This window comes from Mesoplodon mirus (assembly GCF_964341445.2).
Source record: "Mesoplodon mirus genome assembly, chromosome: 19".
Taxonomy (NCBI): Eukaryota; Metazoa; Chordata; class Mammalia; order Artiodactyla; family Ziphiidae; genus Mesoplodon; species Mesoplodon mirus.
Genome location: NC_138995.1, coordinates 48,742,303 through 48,765,077, shown reverse-complemented (window position 1 = coordinate 48,765,077; position 22,775 = coordinate 48,742,303). Strand labels below are relative to the sequence as shown.

At 42.7% G+C, this 22,775-nt stretch overlaps 1 protein-coding gene across 4 annotated transcripts in view; it reads right to left on the bottom strand.

Annotated features, from left to right (window-relative positions):
- Positions 1–14,063: 14,063 nt before the first annotated feature.
- LSM14A (LSM14A mRNA processing body assembly factor) overlaps positions 14,064–22,775 on the bottom strand; it is a 54,834-nt gene continuing 46,122 nt past the window's right edge. For all 4 annotated transcript variants that reach the window (XM_082607751.1, XM_082607752.1, XM_082607753.1 and 1 more), the window contains one exon: positions 14,064–21,928. In XM_082607751.1, coding sequence (XP_082463877.1) covers positions 21,905–21,928 — 24 coding nt within the window. In that variant the 3' untranslated portion in view covers positions 14,064–21,904. The remainder of the gene's footprint in view (positions 21,929–22,775) is intronic.

Here is a 22,775-nt window from a genome sequence, read left to right as displayed (position 1 = left end):
CCCAGTCTCCAGGTCGTCTCCCTGAGGAAGTCGCTCCTCACCCCTCCCTTTCCCGGTAACCATTTGAGCATCCTGTTGTTCTTTCTCCATTTCCACCCTCCACTGGCTGGAAATGGCTGTGCTGTGGCCAAGAAGCCCTTGCCAGGCTGAGCCGTCTGCTTCTGTCTCACCCCCACCTCTCAGATCCCAGGTTGCCTTTGACCCTTCTGAGGGTCTGGGGCTGGCCAGGAGCCTGGGAGATACCTGATGGGTGGGCTGGACCCCAGGATTCCAGGCCGCTTCCCCTGCAACCAGGACAGGATGCCTGGTACCACCTTAGCGAACATGTAAGATACGTGCAGGCAGGGGGAGCTGCCGGGGGACTCCCTGAGGGCTCTCCAGGGTGTGGTGAAGCAGAGGGGTCTGGATGTGTGTGGGGTGGGGGAGGGGGAGCTGCTGGATGCACTAGGGACCACCCTAGAGGCTGTGCATACCACAGTTATCAGCTGTGAAGTTCTGCACAATGGAGATGGATATTTTCCAGGACTCACAGACTGTCAGGGATCCAAGGACTTATGACCAGGAAAGGAGGGAAAGGTGTGCTGCGGAGGGAACCAGGCAAGGTTCTGGTGCTGGTGGAGCCAGAAGGGCTGCACCGCTTGAGGTCAAGTTATCCTGAAAACCAGAGGGAGCTCCAGTCCATTCTATAGCTGATAGACAGCCAAGGTCCGGCTCTCCTCAGTTTCCAGTATGTCGACCTGGTGATGGGCACCACCCTAGCTCAGGTCTATGCTGTGGTCTTGGTCCAGAAAGATGTGTCTCCCAAGAACTGCGGGAGGGTAGTTTGCAGAGTTGATTCTGTGGCCTTGTAAAGAGTTCAAACTTGAACACTTGGAGTTCTGAACAATTAAATTTATGAGCATTCTCTCAGATTTGTAAATCTACAAGGGGGCCAAGACTGAGGGGCATGAGTCCCCCAGATGGGTCCATCTGGTTGAAGAAACCAGAACTCTGTCCCCTTTCCTGCGTGTGGGTGGACTCTCCTTTTGGTTATCAAAATGTAATAACCCCAACTCATTGTCACTGAAACAAGAGCGGATTTATTAGCCCAAACAAAAAGAGCACTGTGGCCACTAGAATGGCTGTCCTTGGCAGCAGTCCTGATGCCTGGGAGTAACTTACAGACTGCCACCCTGCAGCTTGTCTGCTCCCGCTGGGCTCCGTGGGAAGGAGCGCCTCAGGGGCTGTGTTGTTTCTTCCGTTTCTTCAACACATCATGTCAGAGTCCTCCGACCCGACGACTTTGAACTTGTTTAGGCCTCCAGAGATTTTTACACGTGGTTGCCCCTAGTTGCAGTTCATTTAGGGCATCTCAATTGGATCTTCAATTTGTAGCAAGCAGGGACAGTAAAGCTGCCACTGGTTGAGTTTCCGGTGTCAATGTTGACCTGACAACCTTGGGCCCTGGTCACAGAGCCTAGACTCCCTCCCAAGAGATCTGGGATACTCAGCTCATGTTTTTTATTTATTTATTTGGTTACGTCAGGTCTTAGTTGCAGCAGGCGGGCTACTTAGTTGAGGCTCACCGGCTCCTTAGTTGTGGCATGCAAACTCTTAGTTGTGGCATGCATGTGGGATCTAGTTCCCGGACCAAGGATTGAACCCGGGCCCCCTGCATTGGGAGTGCAGAGTCTCAACCATTGCACCACCAGGGAAGTCCCCTCAGCTCATGTTTGATGGACGTGCTGGATGGTAGGACCACACAGATCGGACTCCCGTTCTCAGACAGCTGGCTGCCTCCCCTGTGGAATTCGGGGCACCCGGTGTTCCAGCCAGGTAGGAGAGCAGTGTGTGTGAGTGGTGAACAGTGAAAGGGGTTTCTCCCCATTCACTCCACAGGGAGAAATGGGCTTGGGGCCCAGACCTCTAGTTTTCTCACTGCTCAGCAATGTTGTGCCTAACCTTAACCCTAAGCCACACAGCTGCCAAATATTCATGCTTTCCATTTAGGGGCAAAACTGGGCAGAACCAAATAACATTTTAAAGCCAAGTTACTAGAAATATTTGAGAAAAGGCTGAGTTTATAAACTAAAATTTGGCTCTTAACCTACAATGATTTCATTGCCATGAAACATTGCTGTTAAAGTGCAAAATAATGAACCATGCTCACTCTGCCCTGCAACAAATGAGTCTGGGCAGCTCTATCCAGTTCTGAGACTACAATGAGGTTCTCAGAAGGAGCTGATGAAACTAAAAGCCACCTTTGACTTATAAGCCAACACTTATAAGAATCACCAAGGAGGGAATTCCCTGGTGATTCCAGTGGTTAGGACTTGGCGCTTTCACTGCTGGGGCCCGAAAAAAAAAAAGGGAGATTGGGCTTATTGAAAAGGAGCTAGGTTGCCTTAAACATATATGGAGAACGCTGAAAGTGAAACTTTATCTCACATAAAGCCTATCAGATCAGTAAGAAGAAATGAGATTACTTCTCAAAAATCCTGTGATCTCATCAAATTAGCAGTTTCCACATCTGCACAGTCATAGTCACAGGCAAATCCAAGAGAACCATGAGTCCAGAAGCTATCACAAGCTTGGTCCCCTCTCAGGACAGGTCTCTGGTTGTGGGGCTCTTTAAGTTGTTTGAAAGCATGGATCATGGACCTCCTCTTCCAGGAAGCCTTCTCTGAAATCCCCAATGCTATATTTTCCCAGTCATGGTATTTATCTCACAAAACAGTTAAGTTTTGCCCCTCTTGGACTGTGAACTTCTATGATATTCATCTCATACCCAACTGTATCTCCAACACTTGGCACCGCATATAGCAAACAGCAGGCATTCATAAAGTAACTTGCTCACTTATTCAACAAGTTTCTAAGCACCCACCACGGGCCAGGCATGGCGCCAGGTACTGGGAATGGAGTGGTGAATAAGGCAAAAGTGATCCTTCCCCAAACAAAAATGACAAAGGTAAAACATAGACATGCAAGCATAGTGAGGACATGTTGCATTGAAGAAAACTAGTCAAGGAGAACTTAACACACTCTGGAAGGTCCTGAAAATGTAATGTTTAAACTGACATTTGAAGAATGAGAAGCAATTAGTTGGGGAAGAGACCTCCAGGTGAAAGGAATTGCAAAGGCCTTTGGAATTTGACTCATTTTGGAATTTGGAACTAAGGGAAAGTTAAGGGTAGTTCCCCAGGGACTAGATCATATAAGGCAGGCTGGGAAGGATGAAACTTTCTTAAGAGAAACAGGAAATCGCTGGAGAGTTTGATGCAAAAATTTGTGTTTCCATAGCGCTGGGGTGGGGAGGGCAGAGGCAGAGGGAGTTATCAAGACACTCAGGGGTCTCTGTGTGGTCTCAGAGGGCAGAGCAATGCAGAGAATCTAAGGTCCCCTTCCATATATCTTTTATCTTGATGTTTAATTGACATAAAATACACAGGTCTTAAGTGCACAGTTTAAATTTTCACTTACGTACTGTACCCACACCCGCAATCAAGATATAAACACTTTAGCAGGCCCTACCTCCTCCAAATATAACTACTAATCTCCATCACCAAGGTTAGTTTTGCCTGTTTTTGAGTTTCATGTAGATGTAATCATACGGTATATACTCTTCTGTGTCTGGTTTCTTTCACTGATCATGATGTCTGTGAGATTTATTAATGTCGTGTAGAGCAAGTTTTTTTTTTTTCACTGTATTCCATTGATAAATATACCACTATTTATTCATTCTACTGTTGTTGGACATTTATTTCCAGGTTTTGGCTATTATGACTTACACTACGAGCATTCTTACATGTCTTTTGGTGGACATAAGCCAATCACTTCTACTGAGTATGTACCCAACAGTGAAACTGCTGGGTCATAAATATACATATTTAGCTTTAGTAGATCCTGCCCATTAGTTTTCCAAAATGGTTATAACGATTTACACTCCTGCCAATAAAGTGTGGAATGCTCAGTTCATCCATGTCCTCACCAACACTTCACATTATGGTCTTTTTTTTTTTTGGCTGCGCGGCTTGTGGGCTCTTAGTTCCTCAATCAGGGATCGAACCCGTGCCCCCTGCAGTGGAAGTATGGAGTCTAAACCACTGGACTGTCAGGGAAGTCCCAACATCATGGGTCTTTTATGGCATCTCATTGTGGGTTTTTTGTTTGTTTTTTTTTGGCGGCACCCCTCGGCTTGGGGATATTAGTTCCCTGACTAGGGATGGAATCCGGGCCCCAGCAGTAAAAGTGCGGAATCCTAACCACTAAACTGCCAGGGAATTCCCTCCTTGTGGTTTTAATTTGCATTTTTTGATGACAAAAAGTATTAAAAACCTTTTCATATGTTTATTAAATATTTATTAGATAGAACTTATTGTCTGTTCAAGATTTTAAAAATTGAATTGTTGGTCCTTTAATAAAAACTGATTTGTAATTCTTTATATATTCTGTATTATGAGCCCTTTGATGGCTAATATTCCATAATGCAAGTAACTTCTCCCAGGCTGTGGCTCCCATTTTCACTCTCTTGATATCTTTTGATAAAACAAATTTTTAGTCTTAGTGAAGTCCAATTTCTCTTTCATGGTTATCACTTTTTTTCATGGTTATCACTTTTTCTGTCTTCTTTGCCTACTCCAAGGTCTTGCATATATGCCCTTATTTTTTCTCAGAAATGTTTTGTAGTTTTGTAGTTTCCAGTGTAGAGGTCTTGCATATCTTTCATTAGATTGCTAGATATTTGATTTTTTGGCGGGGTACTATTATAAATGGTAATATTTTAACTTTTCATTTTCTAATTACTTGTCGCTTGTGCATAGAAACAAGCAATTTTTGTAGCTGTTGATAATTCACCTATTAATTGCAGCAGTTTGTAGATAGGTTTGGATTTTATACATACCCCACTGTGTCATGTTAAAAATGATAGTTTTCTTTTTCCCAATCTTTATACCTTTATTTCTTTTTCATTCCTTACTGCACTAGCTAGGACAGCCAATACAATGCTGAATAGAAGTGATGCTAATTGACACTAGTCACAAGAGGAGAGTTCAACATTTCACCATTACATGTAATGTACATTACATTACATGTACATTTTTCGTAAATGTCTTTTATTAGATTAGAAAGTTCTCATCTATTCCCAATTTCCTGAGGTTTTTTTTGTTTTTTTTTTTTGTTTTTTGTTTTTTTGCAGTACGTGGGCCTCTCACTGTTGTGGCCTTTCCCGTTGCGGAGCACAGGCTCCGGACGCGCAGGCTCAGCGGCCATGGCTCACGGGCCCAGCCACTCCGCGGCATGTGGGATCTTCCCGGACCGGGGCATGAACCCGTGTCCCCTGCATCGGCAGGCGGACTCTCAACCACTGCGCCATCAGGGAAGCCCATCCTAAGTTTTTAAAATCTCTTTTTGAAAGGTTGAAGACTGTGTGCACACCCAGTTTGTTCATGGGGTGTGTAGAGAGGATCCAATGTGAAAAGATGTCAGCCTGCTCCATTAGGTACCCTGGGGCTCATGCCAGCAATTTTTGGGATACTGCCAGCCTTTCCACCAACAGTCTCTGTGGCTCATCATTGCCAGGTCATCTGTAGCTGTCTGTTACAGACATAACTTGCACCCACTAATATTGGTTCTATACTTCCCTGCCTCCTTAAGTGAGAACAAGGGAAGTTCAAGTTGGGATAATGCAAAAATGAGCATGTCTGACAGTTCCTTTCTATTCCTGGGAAAAGAAAAAGCAGCTATCTTCTGACTGTGCTAGGAATAGACACCAGGACAGTGGCCTATCTCCGTTCAATGGAAGTCTGAAGACTGCAGGATTTCCAGATTTAAACCAAGTAGCAGCTGAAAGAAAAAAGTAAGCTGGCTTAGACACTAGGTATGTTTTGAGCATAAGTCATGACCTGGGATGATGAAAGCTGAAGAGCAAATCCACTGACAGTCTGGAAACCAGACACAGAGAGGCATCTGACCCAGGAACACATCCAGGGAGAGGATATAAGAAGTATGGACAGGCTTGGCATTTCTTGCTTTGTCAAGAAGCCCTTTAGATACTTGCAGAGAATAGGCCTGAGGTTCTGATCATTCACAACTACAGATAAACCCAGTGCCAGGTTACAAGCAGCTCCAAGGCCTAGTCCCTGCGGGAGCTGAGCTGGATCTCCAGGCTGTCCGGAGCGGTAGCAGTGCTGGACACAGATTCACTGCTGCTGAACACCAGCTATAGCCACAGAACCAGAGGTGCGCTGCTGCCCTGGTAGCTCGCAGCCCTGCGACTTATTTTTACATCTGTGACTCAGAGGCCTAGACCAGGACTGAGGCCTTGGGGAGAGAGAGGCCCTGCTTAGGGGTTGGCTCTTGCGAGCAGCATGTGTTTGGCTGTTTGACACCATGATCACATCCATTTCAGACCATAGTTGTAGTGATACCATTTCCAGTAGGACACAATCTCTTGAGGCCTCCATATTAGATGCCTTCTCTAAGACACGTGATATAACCTGGCAGTCAGATTGGTATTCCCAAAAATTCATTCTGGCTACTGCATAGAAAATGGTTTGGAAGAGTGTAGTATGGGTAGAGGGTGACCAACGAAGAGGTTATTACAGTAGTACAGGCAAGAGTTGATGGTGCTGGACTTCCCTGGTGGCGCAGTGGTTAAGAATCCGCCTGCCAATGCAGGGGACATGGGTTCAAGCCCTGGTCTGGGAAGATCCCACATGCCTCGGAGCAACTAAGCCCATGTGCCACAACTACTGAGCCTGCGCTCTAGAGCCTGTGTGCTACTACTGAAGCCCACGCGCCTAGGGCTCATGCTCCGCAACAAGAGAAGCCACCGCAGTGAGAAGCCCGCGCACGGCAATGAAAAGTAGCCCCCGCTCGACACAACTGGAGAAAGCCCGCGCGCGCACAGCAACAGACCCAACGCGGTGGGGCGGGCGGGGGCGGGGAAGGGTTGACGGTGCTTCACACTCGAGTAGAGGGAAATAGATTTCTGGTTCAAGACAGTAAACCAGGGCTTCCCTGGTGCCGCAGTGGTTGAGAGTCCGCCTGTCGATGCAGGGGACACGGGTTCGTGCCCCAGTCCGGGAAGATCCCACATGCCGCGGAGCGGCTGGGCCCGTGAGCCATGGCCGCTGAGCCTGCGTGTCCGGAGCCTGTGCTCTGCAACGGGAGAGGCCACAGCAGTGAGAGGCCCGCGAACCACAAAAAAAAAAAAAAAAAAGACAGTAAACCAACTACAAATTTTACCTTTTCCTTTAAGACTACATTAAATTGTCAGTAAATGACTAAGATGATATTTATAATATAAGTAGAATTGGGCAGGGAGGAATCTGTGAGGTATTTTTTCAACAAATTTCTAGACTGATTAGAGCAGATGAAAGAAGTGCGGTGACCCACGGCAGAGCAGAGGGTGCTGCCACCTGGACCACACCCGGGGGTGCTATTGTGCAGGAGGAGCCACTTGCCCGAAACTCTGAAATGCTTCAGACTCTGAAGCAGGTGGTACGACAGAGGGCAAGCGTGAGAAGGGGGCTTGAAAACAGGAAAACTAATCTAAGGTCTGTCTGCACAACAAGCCGTGAACAATCTTGTTTCTCACTGCAGCTGGAATGACCTATACTTTGACAACACACTCCTAGGAAAAACAAACAAGTACAAGGAAGACTCTTTCCTGCAGGTACAGTGTTTCTGTGGATCTGGAAACATTGGCACCTCTGAACAAGCCCTCAGAGACCTCAAAGATAAAGATCACAACTTCGAGCATTTGTCAGATGACAAATCCTGGCCACACCCAGAGCTCCAGGGCAACTCTTCTGCTTCCTTCCAATAAGAGATAACCAAGAATTGTCAGATATTTGAATAAAGTCTACTACAGGAAGTCTACTACCAAGATTAACAACCTTGGTAAAAAAAACTAAGAAACACAAAGCTTCGATTCGACAGCTTTTTAATTTTGACCTTATTTATTTATTTATTTATTTAGCTGTACGCGGGCCTCTCACTGTTGTGGCCTCTTCCACTGCGGAGCACAGGCTCCAGATGCGCAGGCTCAGCAGCCATGGCTCACGGGCCCAGCCGCTCCACAGCATGTGGGATCTTCCCGGACCGGGGCACGAACCCGTGTCCCCTGCATGGGCAGACGGACTCTCAACCACTGCGCCACCAGGGAAGCCCTACCTTATTTATTAAAAAAACTTTTTTTTCTGGCTGCCCTGTGCAGCATGCGGGATCTTAGTTCCCTGATGAGGGATCGAACCCGTGTCCCCTGCAGTGGAAGCGCAGAGTCTTAACCACTGAACCACCAGGGAAGTCCTCCTCGATTGGACAGCTTTAACATTTGAGTAAGAGGGAGATCTAGTGAAAGAACAGGGTGGGTAACATCAAAGAAATTATCTAAGAAGTAATAAGAGAAAGAGCTAAAGGAAAGATACGAATCTTTAAGTCAAAAGGGTCTACATGGGAGTTCCCTGGTGGTCCAGTGGTTAGGATTCAGCGATTTCACTGCTGTGGCCCAGGTTCAATTCCTGGTCAGGGAACTCCCACGAGCCATGCCGCACCCCTCCCCACCCCCCAAAAAAGAGGAAAAAACACGTCATCTATCATGGGAAAAAAATCAAATTGGCATCAGACTTAGTACCACTGCATGTAAGATGAACAGTCAGCAATTGAGCTAAGAATGATGTTTATATTTTTAGAAGGTTGTTAAATAAAAAAAAAAAAAGAGGAAGATGTGACAGAGAACTTACTATCTGGCCCTGTATACTTTTTAAGAAAGCTCCCTAAGTAAGAATTCTAACAAGAAAATAGAAAACATGGCATCGAGGAAACTGTGACTCTAACCCAGGAGAGGAATGAAGAGAAATCCCAGGATCCTAAGTTTCCTGAAGATCTCGAAAGCAACATGTTTGTATAACCTTTCGCAGAATGGCGAAAGTTTATAGTACAATAGTCTCTAGGAAAAAAATGAGACTTCATAAACTAAATCAAATGATAGTTAACAGTTTGGAAAAACTTTATTATATGATGAAGGCAACAAATACAAGCAAAACAGAACATTCAGAAACTCCAGGAAAATCGAAAAGCTGTAGGGAAAATAATGGTCCAAGGAAAAAGTGGTCTAAATGAGATCTGAAAATTGGTGAGCTCAAGAAGAATGGAGTAGATTCCAATTAATAGAAGATATGAGAGAGAGCACAAGAGAATACACACGTGCAAGAGCCAATCAGAAATTCTACAGATGGGCTTCCCTGGTGGTCCAGTGGTTAAGGCTCCATGCTCCCAGTGAAGGGGCATGGGTTTAATCCCCGGTCGGGGAATTAAGATCCTGCATGCCGCTAGGTGCAGTCAAAAGAAAAAAAAATTCTATGGAAAAATATCATGAACAAAAACCAAACCAAGATAAAATACAAACTTCAGGATAGTGGTTTCCTTTTGGGTGAAGGAGAAATGGAATAGGGGAGTGGTAATACATAGATGCAGGTTGTTGGTAATGCTCTAGTTTTTGGGTTAAGTGACAGGTTCAGTTACTCATATTATGGGTCACACATCCTTTTGCATATATTAAATGTGAAAAAGGAAAAAGATAAAGGAAAAACAATCTAAAAATTGAAAAAAGGCAAGGTCCAGTCATGAAGCAAATTAAAATGTAGATGATCTTAAGAAACTGATGGAATCCAGTTTATTTAATCTTGATCATAGTAATATATATTTTTGAAAGGTACAGTATTTATGGTTCTAGAACTGTAGAGAAGGCATATAACTTAGCTCTGTGCAGAAGAATTCTTATAAAATCATATCAGAATATTATTGGTTTTCAGCTTTTAAAGTCAACCAACATGTGAAAAAAAGGCAATTTTTAGTGGTGAGAAGAATAAAACATTCTGTAAAAAGGAAATACAGACAGGGTTTGTACTACTTGGCTCATCCATAAAAAATATTTACTTAGTTGTAATGAGTATTACTAGCCGTAATTAAGTGTTATAGTAAGTATATTAAGAGGATACAGAGCAAGGATGTGTGAATTTCTGTGTGTGTGTATGGGGGGAATTAAGAGAGTAAATCTATATATCAGGAGGTCCGTAGTTAATAAACACATGAAAATAACAAAGTAAAGAACAGTTTAGGGGCTTCCCTGGTGGCACAGTGGTTGAGAGTCCGCCTGCCGATGCAGGGGACACGGGTTCATGCCCCAGTCTGGGAAGATCCCACATGCCGCGGAGCGGCTAGGCCCATGAGCCATGGCTGCTGAGCCTGTGCATCCGGAGACTGTGCTCCGCAACGGGAGAGGCCACAACAGTGAGAGGCCCGTGTACCGCAAAAAAAAAAAAAAAAGAACAGTTTACACAGGCTCTTCCTACTGACACATTAACAAAAGGGGGGACGTGGGTATGGTGCGCACACATACATACACACACGATCTGGAGAGGGACACTTTCTGGAAGAATACAGATAAACTGTTAATAGTATTTGCCTTTAAGGAAGAGAAGTAGACAAACTATACTATTTTGTTTCATTTGTAGTAACTATGCACAGGTATTATTGAATTAAAGAAAAACTTTTTTCCCTTAATAAAAAAAAGAGCTCCTGTAAATAACCAAGAACACTAACATCAGAGGAGACAAATAAAGAATATTTATAAAAAGTTCACGGTAAAGGAAATATTAATACCAAACTCATTTTACAATGTTCAACCTCCCTCAAAGTGAAATGCACGGGGTACTGAAATAACACTTTTCGTTCATCAGACTGGCAAACATACTCAAAAGTTTGCTAATGCCGTACTGGTGACCATATAGGGTAATAAGCACCCTGAAAAACCAGTTGAAGTGTAAATTGCTATAATCTCTATCAAAAGGGACATAGGAATATTTATTAGAATTATGAAGTTATGTCTCCAGTTATCCAGAATCTCCAGTTATTAGCTTATCTTACAAATACATTCATCTATTTGTGAAATGACTCATGAAGGGTCATTCCAGCACTGCTTGGACTAGCAAAAATTGGAAACAACCTGGCTCCATGTGAAGAGGGTAACTGTAGGTCTGAGGGACAGTGAGAAAAGGGAAACAGCTCTTCATTGGAAATCCTATTATTTTTTAACTGTTTGAATGCATACATTAAAGCCTCAGCCAGAGGAACAATCCACTGAGGAGACCAAACCACAAAGGCCTCTGCAGCAGATTCAGTACTGGAAGGCTAGGCCATATGTTGTTACATATGTGGAGCAGGGAGAACCACTCCGGGTTACTGCACTGGCTTCCTAACTGGCCTCCCTAGTAATTTATTCTCAACACAGCAGCCAGAGATTCTTTTTATTTTTTTAAATTTATTTATTTTAAATCCAAAGATGTGCATCTGGAAGAGATTCACTGACAATTGTAGCAGAAGTGCCAATTTTTTGGGGGGGCTGCACCTCGAGGATTGCGGGAACTTAGTTCCTCAACCAGGGACTGAACCCAGACCCACAGCAGTGAAAGTGCTGAGTCCTAACCATTGGACCACCAGGGAATTCCCCAGAGATGATGATGATGATTTTTTTAAATACTTATTTATTTATTTTGGCTGCACCAGGTCTTAGTTGCAGCACATAGGATCTTCGTTGCGGCATGTGGAGTCTTAGTTGCAGCATGCAGGCTTCTTAGTTGTGGCATGCGGGCTTCTTAGTTGCGGCATGCATGCGGGATCTAGTTCCTCAACCAGAGATCAAACCTGGGCCCCCTGCATTGGGACTGCGGAGTCTCGCCCACTGGACCACCAGGGAAGTCCCAGAGAATCTTTTAAAATGTAAGTCAGATTGTCACTTTTCCATTCAAAACCCTACAATTGCTTCTCATCTCGGAACAAATGACAATCGTTACAGTGGACTCCACTATTCCTTCCCTGTCCAGTCTCCACTGACACTCTAACCTCACATTCTACAAGCCTCTCCTCCCTCACTCCACTCCAGCAATACTAGGTTCACTCCTGCTTCAGGGTCTTTGCAGCTAAAATTTCTTCTGCTTGAACATCCAATCAGCTTCTTGAGTCATTTCTCAAATGTCAGCTTCCTAACCTATTTTAAATTCACACAGCAATCCACCCTCAAGCCCACACACCCTTTCTTGTCCCCCGCTTCTTGGCTTTTTCTCCATAGAACTTAAGCATCTTTTTTTTGGCCACACTACACAGCTTGCAGGATCCTAGTTCCCCGACCAGGGACTGAACCAGGGCCCCTGCAGTGAAAGCGCTGAGTCCTAACCACTAGACCGTCAGGGAATTCCCTTAAGCATCTTCTTAACATACTTTATATAAATTTCACTCATTTCTCTCCTCCCAGAATACAAGCTCCAAGGTTTATTTTGTTCACTGTTGCTTACCCTGCAAATGAACTATACCTCTTCTACATAAGGGGTCAATAAAGATTTGTTGAATAAATAGTTTCCCCTTTTCCACAGAAAATCAGTAAAACTAAAAACAAAAGACTAGGGGTAGCAAGGGATGATTGATTGTTAGCATGACTGAGGGCTTTCATTATAAGCCTTTGTGAAGCATTCAGATTAAAACACATGCATACACATCTCTTACCAAAATAATTAAACATTTTAAAAATAAAAGAGGTATTAGATATATTTAGAAAGTAGTAGTTGGGACTTCCCAGGGGCTTCCAATGCAAGGGACGCAGGTTTGATCCCTGGTCGGGCAACTAAGTCCGCGCGCCACAACTACTGAGCCCGCGTGCTCTGGAGCCTGTGTGCTACAACTAGGAAGAAGCCTGCGCGCCACAACGAAAGATCCCACATGCCACAATTAAGACCTGACGCAGGGCCTCCCTGGTGGCGCAGTGGTTGAGAGTCCGCCTGCCGATGCAGGGGATGCGGGTTCGTGCCCCGGTCTGGGAGGATCCCATATGCCGCGGAGCGGCTGGGCCCGTGAGCCATGGCCGCTGGGCCTGCGCGTCCAGAGCCTGTGCTCCGCAACGGGAGAGGCCACAACAGTGAGAGGCCCGCATACCGCAAAAAGAAAAAAAAAAAAAAAAAAAAAAAAAAAAAAAAAAGACCTGACGCAGCCAAAAATAAATAAATAAAATAAAATAAAAGTTAAAAAAAAAGAGAAAGAATTGATAGAAGTTGGTAACAGGCTTGAAGCTGGTGCAGAACTGAAGATAAATGGAGTGTCAAAGGTGACTTACACATTTCCAGCACAGTCGGGTTAGTAGATGGTGTTGCTACATAACTGGATCAAGAACACTGGAAGAAAAGCAGAGGGAACATCACCACTTCAGTTTGGGGAACGTTACAGTTGAGAGGCTACTATAAGACCTCCAAGCACAGGTATCAAGAAATCAGATCCAGGGACCTCCCTGGCGGTCCAATGGTTAGGACTCAGCGCTTTCACTGCTGTGGCCCCAGGTTCAATCCCTGGTCGGGGAACTAAGATTCCGCAAGCCTTGCGGCTCGGCCAAAGGAAAAGTCAGATCCAGACTCAGAAAAGATCTGTGCTAGATGAGTGAATGTGAGAATAACTCCATGTAGTTAAGGCTAGAGAGAGTACGCAGCTTAAAAAGAGGGGGGAAAAAAAGCAAACTTATCTGGCAGGAGAGATAACAAGATCACAAAGTTGGTTTTCCCAGGGTGAAGCTTTTCCAGATGTGCTGACCCCTGTGATTTCCCCAAATGTGGGAAACTCCACTGCATAATTTGTGGTAGTGTTGTGTGTGGGGAGCAGCGGGGAGAAGGAAAAAAAGCTCAAGTGGAACCCTGAGGAACATTATTATTTCAAAATGGGGTGACTGAAGAATTAGAGTTAGGCAGACCGAGGATCGGGCAGCCAGGAAGACAAGAGTATTTTCAGAAGGGAGAGGCAGACTGTATGGAATGCTTCTGTAAAACAAGCAAGAGAGGAAAACTTTGAAAGGCTCACAGGAGATCATTAGTGACCTTACCAAGAACTGTTTTAGCGGTGTATGAAGTAGAACAAGTGGGTTAAGAAGTGAAAGGGGGATCAGGCATCTAGATAGTTCAAGAGCTAAGGAGGAACTAGTAGGATGTAGGATTCAAGGATAATTTTCTTTAAAAAGAAGTCTAATAATAAATGCTACATAGTTACAATTATAGGCATACTTCGTTTTATTGTGCTTTGCAGATATTGCATTTTTTACAAATGGGAAGTTCTGTGGCAACCCTGCATCAAGCAAGTCTATCGGCACCATTTTCCCAACAGCATTATTTTAAAATAAAGGTACATACATTGTTTTTTAGGCATAATGCTATTATTGCACATTTAATAGACAAAAGTACAGTGTAAATCTAACTTTTATATACTAGGAAAGAAAAAAATTCATGTGACTCACTTTATTGTGATATTTGCTTTACTGGGGTCTGGATCTAAACCCACAATATCTCCAAGTTACACCTGTGTATATAAATATATGAATACTAACACATTAATATGCTATATAATATGCTAGCATTATAATTAAATGCGAATGGAAAGGATCCTTTATCAAGGAAGAAGTTGAAGACACAGAGAAAGAGGTAATTCAGTAACGGGAATGGTGGGAGTTAGGGAGCCAGAGCACAAGCAGTTTTTTGCTACGTGATCTTTTCTCTGTTTTTAAAGGACAGCCAGGAAAAGGCTGGATGCATATGTTAGAGAGTGTGGTGAGTGCCTGAGGCAGTTTCCATCCACTGTCTTCTAGTTCTCTTTGAAATGGATAGCAGGGCCATTTGCTGACTACAGAGAGGTGATTACAGAAAAGTACTAAGTTTTGCTGGCAATGCTGAGGGCCAGGAGAGAGCAGTAATCAGATCTACAGTGGTACTAATGTATTCAATTGTGATTCTCTTCCGCAGGACACAACCCTCTGAGTGAATACTGAACATGTGGGTGGTTGGATGCTTTCAGGGTTGAAGTTTCTCTAGGCAAGAGCACAAAAAGCTCAAAAGAGGTGCAAGGGAGTTTAAGGTTATTTGTAAGATAATGATAGTTCAAGGAGTCTAGGCTGGTTGGAGATGGTGGTAGGGAAAGTAGAAGAAAGAAGGAAGCTAATGAATCCAAAGTAGAAAGATTCCTGACCTGGAGGTCTGCACCAAGCTAAACGCAGTTACTGAGCAAAGGAGTGGTTAGGTCACTCTATGTGTGTATGTACTTATTATTTCTTGAGCAAGCCAGTTGGAAGATCAAAGCGTAGGGTGTCTAAATCCATGATTCAGAGATGATGCAGTTGAGGTTGACAGACAAGGTCCAGGTGTGTCTACAGGTTTGGGTGGGAGGAGGTGAGAAGAAAAGGTCACAGGGAAAGGAACAGGGGCCAGGGTGTAGGATGGGTCCAGGAAAGTTAACACAGCAGGTCTGACTCCTATCCTGTAAAAAGACTGCTAACAAGTTTGGCCCTTGGCTGACATCTGAAAACTAGGGTTTGAGGAGGGTTTCCATCATTCCCAAAACTGATAAGGGTGGCTCACTGCGCCTGAACTGCACGGTCAATGATGTGTATTTGTGCTTTACTTCTGGGAGTCTGGGATTTTAGTATGTGCCACGCAGAAGATGCCTAAATAACCAGACCCCGATCAAAACCCTGGGCCCTCAGTTGCTGATGAGCTTGTTGTCCTGGGAGACAACATTCCACATATGTTGGAACAATTCTTTGCTGGGGGAATGAAGTACATACTCTGTGACACCACTTTCAAAGTCCCCTCTGAAAGTCTGAGCCTGGTTTGCTCTAGATTTCGCCCACACACCCTTTCCTTTGCTCAATTTTGCTTTGCATCTTTTTGCTGTAAGAATCATAGCCATGAGTATGATTATCTTGGGGACTCCCAACACAGATGGGTAAGCCACACAGATGAAGTCATATGGAAGGATGGAGGTATAGAGGAAGAGAAAGGCAGGAATAATTTTTTTAAGATGGGAGTAATCAGGTAACCAGGAGAGTGAGAGGATCACATAAGCCTGAATGGAGTAAGTAGGGGTTTTACCAGAAAGGGAGGGAGCAAGGACACCAAGTCTACATCCTGAACATAGTTTGTAGGGCAAGAAATACTCCAGTGCTGCCACTGGGAAGGGTGGTAGGTGGAGCAGCGTCCTTAGGGAAAAGGCTAGGCCCACAGAGGAGGATTAACCCTGCATCTGCTCTAACATACACACCTATGTCTACATCTATAGCACATCATGGTTTGCTAGTATTTTTTTCTTAGTTACAAATTCCTTGCAGTAGCACACTAGTGTGGAGCAGCACCATAGCTGGGCACTACTATCTTTCACAATATTCAAAGTCCTTAAGAGGTATAAGTCAGTGTTCCTCTTACCCACTCTAACTTCAGCTTCTCTTGTGGAGGAAAAAACTGTGCCAGCATTATTTTAACAGCCAAAAGCTAGAAATGATGCAAATGCGGTATCAACAGCAGAATGGATAAATCATGGTCTGTTAACACAATGGAATACTATACTGCAACAAAAACGAACGGTCCACAGCCAAATGCAACAATATGGATGAATCTCACAAACACAATGTTGAGCAAAGAAGCTAAGTACAAAAGCATATATGCTGTATAATTCCATTTATGTAAAGAACAAACGCAAGCAAAAGCAATCTAAGCTGTTAGAAGTCAGGATAGTGCTTACCCTTGAGGGGGTGGGGTCTACTGGAAGGGAGTTTTAAGGGGGCTTCTGGGTACTGTTTACATAGGTAATCATGATATGTGTGCTTTTATGTGTGCATAATCATACTTTAAAACAAAACAGTGCTACTCAATACACAAAGTGAAAAAAGCAAGTTTCACAACACTATGAATCGATTTTTGCTGAAAAGCACATGCCTGTACAGAACAACGCCAGGTTGAATATATAGCCAAATGGTGTTACCAATGGTTAGCCCTGAATGGTGGGATGGTAGATTTTCTTTCCTCTTTTATTTATCTATTTTAAAAAAACCATCTTCCATCCTGCCCATATCCTTTTTACAGTGTATTACTTCTACAAAAATGAAACTATACCTCACTCCTCTGTCAACTGAAATCTGCAAAGCTCCAAAACCCATTCTGGGACAAAAGAAATGCTGTTAAACACTGGGGAATGGAGTAAGGGATAACTGTCACCCAACTAACCCAGTAAAAGAAATTTACAAAACAATTTCAGCACAAGCAAAATCCTGAACTGCAATGTTGGGATTTGCATTCTCATCAACAATCCTGCGTGAGGCCAGCACCCAAGGATTATAAGGATTAAGTGAGTACCAGGATAACAGAAGCACACTCCAGACATCTAGTAAACATGTTCCTGTTCTCTGTGCTGGGATGACTGTAAACCGTTTACTGGAATTCATTACAATCTTGCCTTGGCCCAGGCTTCTCACACTTCCTCAAACTGGCATTCTTGGCTCTCTGCTCTTCCACTCCCAGGCTGCTCTTCAAGTTTAGAGGCAAAGGCAAGACTTTCTGGGCCACGAGCTCCTTGCTGGCCGCTCTCAGTTGTTTCTCTGCACCTAAACTATGAGTCACTCTATGAAAGCCTTATTATTAAACTGAAATATGCTTTGGCCTCACAGAGCTGCTTTGTTTTTTTTATAAACCACAATACAGACACCAGTGCATTTTAAAGCATTTCCCTAAAAATCAACATTCATTATGAACTAGAATCAGATTCAGGTTGATTTTGATGTTTATGAGCTAAACGTAAAAACATTTTTATCAGTCAGCCAAGTCTGTTGAAATACGAACAGAACTGGAATTTAAAGAACACCCATGTAACGGGCACAGCTTGGCACCATCACTGAGAACAGAAACCACATTTGATTCATAGTCTCATCATGTGCTCTTGGAGCCAGATTTCAAACTGTCTCAAAAACCACAAGCTCGCTTTTACTAACCCTGGCTTTGAAAAACAGGATAAAAACTTCTGCGTCACTCCTCCTCAGGAGGTTGGTTTGACCCCCACAACAGCAGGGCCTGGGACCTGCATCTTTAGCTTCCCAGTGTACACACTAGCTGACTGACTGGCTGCTGCTGGCCTCCAAGTCTCTGCTGCTCAAAGCGACACTCTCCCTTACTTCCCTCACCTGACTAGCTCCTATGCCAAGAAGTTGTCTCAGTGTCTCTATACTGGGAGAAGCTAAGGCAGCCTGCTCTGAGCAAATCCCCATTAAGCACACCCAGATTCAGAGATTAATGGTGCTACTTTACTTCCTTAAGTTTGATTCCAATTGTACTCATACTTGTCATCTTTTAAAATCACAGTCAAAGTAGGTAAACTAAGCAAACTGGTTGACACCTGAGCTCCTCTAAGAGCTCACTCACCTTCATTACTTTATTCTGTGACACTCTCCCCACTGTCACTACTTAAACCAGCTTATAGTCTCTGAACTATTAGGGCAGGGGCATCCTGTAACAATGAATCCAGACACGATTAGATGTGAGCTATTACCACAGGGCTGGGCAGAAAGAGCAGCTTTTCTTTCAGACTGACAACCTATGGAGACAGGGACAAAAACTATGTAAAACTGAGACACAGAAACACCACACATTCATTTCCTATATGCTAGGAACGGAGCCTCGGTACTCAAAGCAGCCAAACCCTAGAGGAAACAAGTCTCAATTTTCCTGTTTCCCCTTAGATTCTATCCTGCAGAAATGCACCCCTGTTCCATTTAGTTCTTTCCCACTCTTCATGCTGGAGTCACAACTTAGATATAATGAATTTGGAAGGACAGAGAAATGATAAAATAGTTCAACATGGAAACATCACCAGGGCCCTTACAAGGAGGGGGGCTAGATTAGATGAGTCGGCTGTGATGTTTTAAAATTGGCTTTCTAAACCTGGCTGATCAGAACTACCTGTGGGACTTAGGCAGAGTCCCAGGTTTCACTGCAGAACTTCAGAATCGGACTCCAAGTGTGGGGCATGGGAATTTGTACTTTAAAAAATGCTCCTCAGGTGCTTCTGGTATGAGATTTATGAACTACTGACAGAGAACAGGATGAAATGGTAATTCCTATGTGATAATGAGTTTCCAAAATGTTGACAGTACTCCTGCAAGTAAGGTCCTTTTCCTTTTATGTACCATGTAAAGATTCTTTAGTAAAGTTTTTATTAAAAATTTTGGGGGAAAAATTAATTCCCCACTCATTGTCTTTCCACGTAGAGGGACTTTAGTCAGTATTTCTCAAAGTGGAAGGGTCACTGCTGCACTTTGGGCTGGATAATCAATTATGGCACTGTCTAGCATAGCACAGAACATTTACCATCCTGGCCCTTACTCTTAAATGCCAGTGGTGGTCCCCGAGTCATTGTGATAACCAAAACACCTGCTTTCTCATTCCTAAATGCTCCCTGGATGTCAGTTCACCCCTGATTAAGATCCATTGAGCTGAATTAACATGCCTGACCACTCTCCCTACCCCTCACATTAAGTCGTGCTTCTGGAAAGAGAAATGGTCTATCCAAAGACAAGTTTCAGCAGAATCAGCCCTTCCCTTTTTTGCCTTTTGCATCTGCTTGCCCACAGAGGGTGCATTCTAGCCTAAGGTTTCCAGCTTGGCCTGTGCCTGGATGGCTTAGTCTCCTCATGTCGTGGATTGTAACTCAGGAGCTGTCTGTACTCTAGGAGGGGGAGAAAGGGCTTCCAGCTTTAAACACAACACTGTATAAATCCTAGGAAAAGAGAAATTAATTTAGCTATTTTAGGGACTATAAACACGACCATAATTCCATTCTTACATGTTAAAGATGCCCTTCACTATACTTCTTTCTACTGTAAGAAAATATTAGTGTTTAAAGAGAAAGAACTTTGACGAACATTTTTTATTGAACAGTTTTATTCTGTCTTAGAATAAAAACCTTTTTAATATTGTAAGGTGCACTGCAGGTATGTCATGCTGCCGGTTATTACTGGGGTACCAAATGCCCTAGTCAATGACGCAGAGGGCTTGGAAAATGCATGAATTCATATTTTCAGAGCGTGTAGAATTGGTATTTACAGTTTTCTTTTCTTTTCTTTTTTTTTTCAAATCAGCCCAGGACACCTCTAATAGTCTACACAGGTATTGCCATAGCACTTGCTTTGATGCTCAGAATGCCTCAGAAATGTGTTCAATGCCATGATTTATGGGTCCTCCAAAAGATTTTGTTGTTAACATGCAAGCAAACAGTATTAAACAATATTATCTAAACTATGGCTGCCAAGTACTGGACCTTAATAATGAAACCAAATTACAAAACATTTTCTTGTAGAGCTACGCAAAAGATATAAAATTAAAATGAAAAATATCAACCACCTTTATATACTCCAATTCTCCTACAGTGCAATTTTCCATATCTTTATCACTACTGAATATTTTAAGGAGAAAGTTAACAAAAATCAAAATAGATAAAAATATTTAATCTTTGGATCTCTTTATTCCACTGCCTTCATAAAAACACAAAGTGGCCAGATTTCTTTTTCCACTATAGCTTAAAATATCAAAAAGATTTACTAATAATTTTAGCAATGAACTCTATACTGAGTCATTTGTGGGTCACAGGCCTAAGGACCAGTGTTATGATATTTTATAGGTTGCCAAAATAATTTCTGACACTCTGAATCCTCTTGAAATATAATGGAAAGAGTCAAGGTATCACAACAAAATTCCAGGCATATCAGGAAGAACAGGTTAATTGACACCTAGTTTTCTCTTTCTTTTTTTTTTTTTTCTGCGGTACGAGGGCCTCTCACTGTTGTGGCCTCTCCCATTGCGGAGCACAGGCTCCGGATGCGCAGGCTCAGCGGCCATGGCTCACGGGCCCAGCTGCTCCGCGGCATGTGGGATCTTCCTGGACCGGGGCACGAACCCATGTCCCCTGCATTGGCAGGTGGACTCTCAACCACTGCGCCACCAGGGAAGCCCTGACACCTAGTTTTATTGTCTTAAAAAAGGGGGGGGGGTTACTTATTTGAAAATCATCTAAGTACATTCTTATCTATGATTATTTACATTTGTATGCTGAAAATATTTATTTGTGGATAAGTCCTGTGATATGCCATTTACTACAAAATAAAGTTCTTACAATGAACATAAGTAATTTACCCTTTTTAGATAATGAAAGAATGTATCAAATCTTCATTTACGTTCCAAACATTTAAAAAAAAAATCAAAATCAACAATCTTAAGCCTGAAAAGCTATGAAAAATAGACCCACCCATACCTCTGCTCCTCAGCACATCAACTTCTGCAAGGACACAGTATGTTTGCTGACTTTAAAATGTTTATTCTTTAAAAAATTAGTTGCTTTTTATACAGCTATACAAAGTTCTTAATGTTTCTTTGGCAATGGAATATAATGGAATTTTACAACTATATAAAAAAGTTACCTTTGCCTAAGAAACAGTATTTACTGTGTGTACATAGTTGACTGACAAAATTCTCTACCATCCAGCACCCTAATTAATTGACGAAATAAGCTACCTCAGAAGGGTTATTACAGGATTTCCAAAAAAAGAAAGAAAGAAAGAAAGAAAGAAAGAAAAAGAAAGATACAGATACACAGAAACATAGACACACAGACCCTTCCTTCTGTGGCTCAAAACAGTATCACAGCCCTATCTGCAGGCAACTCACAATAATTGCCAAATACAATTTAGTGATAAGAAAAATCCTTTCAGTGATGAAAAAATACTTGTAAGTTCCACTGGAGTACTGCTTTAGTTTAACTATACATAAGAAATTACTTAACCTTCTGCTATTCCAAATATATTTAATGCTCATTTATTAAGATGAGCCTTCCCTCCCACCCCCAAAATTAACTGTATTGTATCTTTGAAATTAAGCAGAAAAACAAACAAACAAACAAACAAAAACCCAGTGCTGGTGACAAATATACAGCAAATTCACTTTTTCATTCTTCTCAAAGACTGAAACCAATTCTCAGGACCACGAAGAGCTAAAAATCCATCTATTTTCAAAGACTTGTTTGCAGACTATGCAGCAACTTTGTTGTCTTTCTAAAAAGGAAAAAAAAAATTAGCTCATGTTTCAAACTATTGGGGTTTATTAATAAGTATTTCTTTTTAATTTGCTTTATTTTAAGTATATTTTTCATAACCTTTAAATATGCCCTCCTCTTACTTTCATGTATAAATTCGTTTCACGGATTTCCAGGAAACACTTTTTATAACGTACACACCCAGCAGTAGCTCGTTATTTGTTAACTGTATTTTCCAGTTAGTAGAGGTTAAAGCAGTGGTGCTGTGGGCTTGTCCTAGCAAGAAGGCCCCCTGCTAAGACGTAGGCGCACCCTCCTACCTTTGGTACTGTCCTAATAATTCAAAAAAAAGATTAAGCCTTCATCATAGTAGTCAAACTCATCAAATACAACTGACAACATTTTTTGGAAGAAGATAAATAAAATTCCTGAGTCTTTGATATCTTTACTAAGCAATAAAATATCCAGGTGGTAAAATATTTGGAAATTCATTTTAAAAGGACAACTTTTAAATCTGAAATAAGTTCTGAAAATCAGAGCGCTGCCTGGGAAATGTTTTTAAAAGCAACCAGGGAGAAAGCAATAAAAATCTTAAGGAGCCTCTAGCTTTCCAGTGAGATTAATCCTAAACCAAATGCCTGTACACAGAGCCAAGGGCTTCTCTTTTCCTCAGGACTAGTTGCTACCAACTAGCTGCTACTAGTTGCTACCTGATTTTTACTGCTGATTCTCACCCTGACTGTTAGAAATATACACTGCCTATGTTAAAAACTTAATTTTATCTGCGTATACACCACCAAACCATTTGTACAATGTTATTAAATTCGAATACAAATGGCATGGTGTAAGTTGATAAAGAAAGAAAT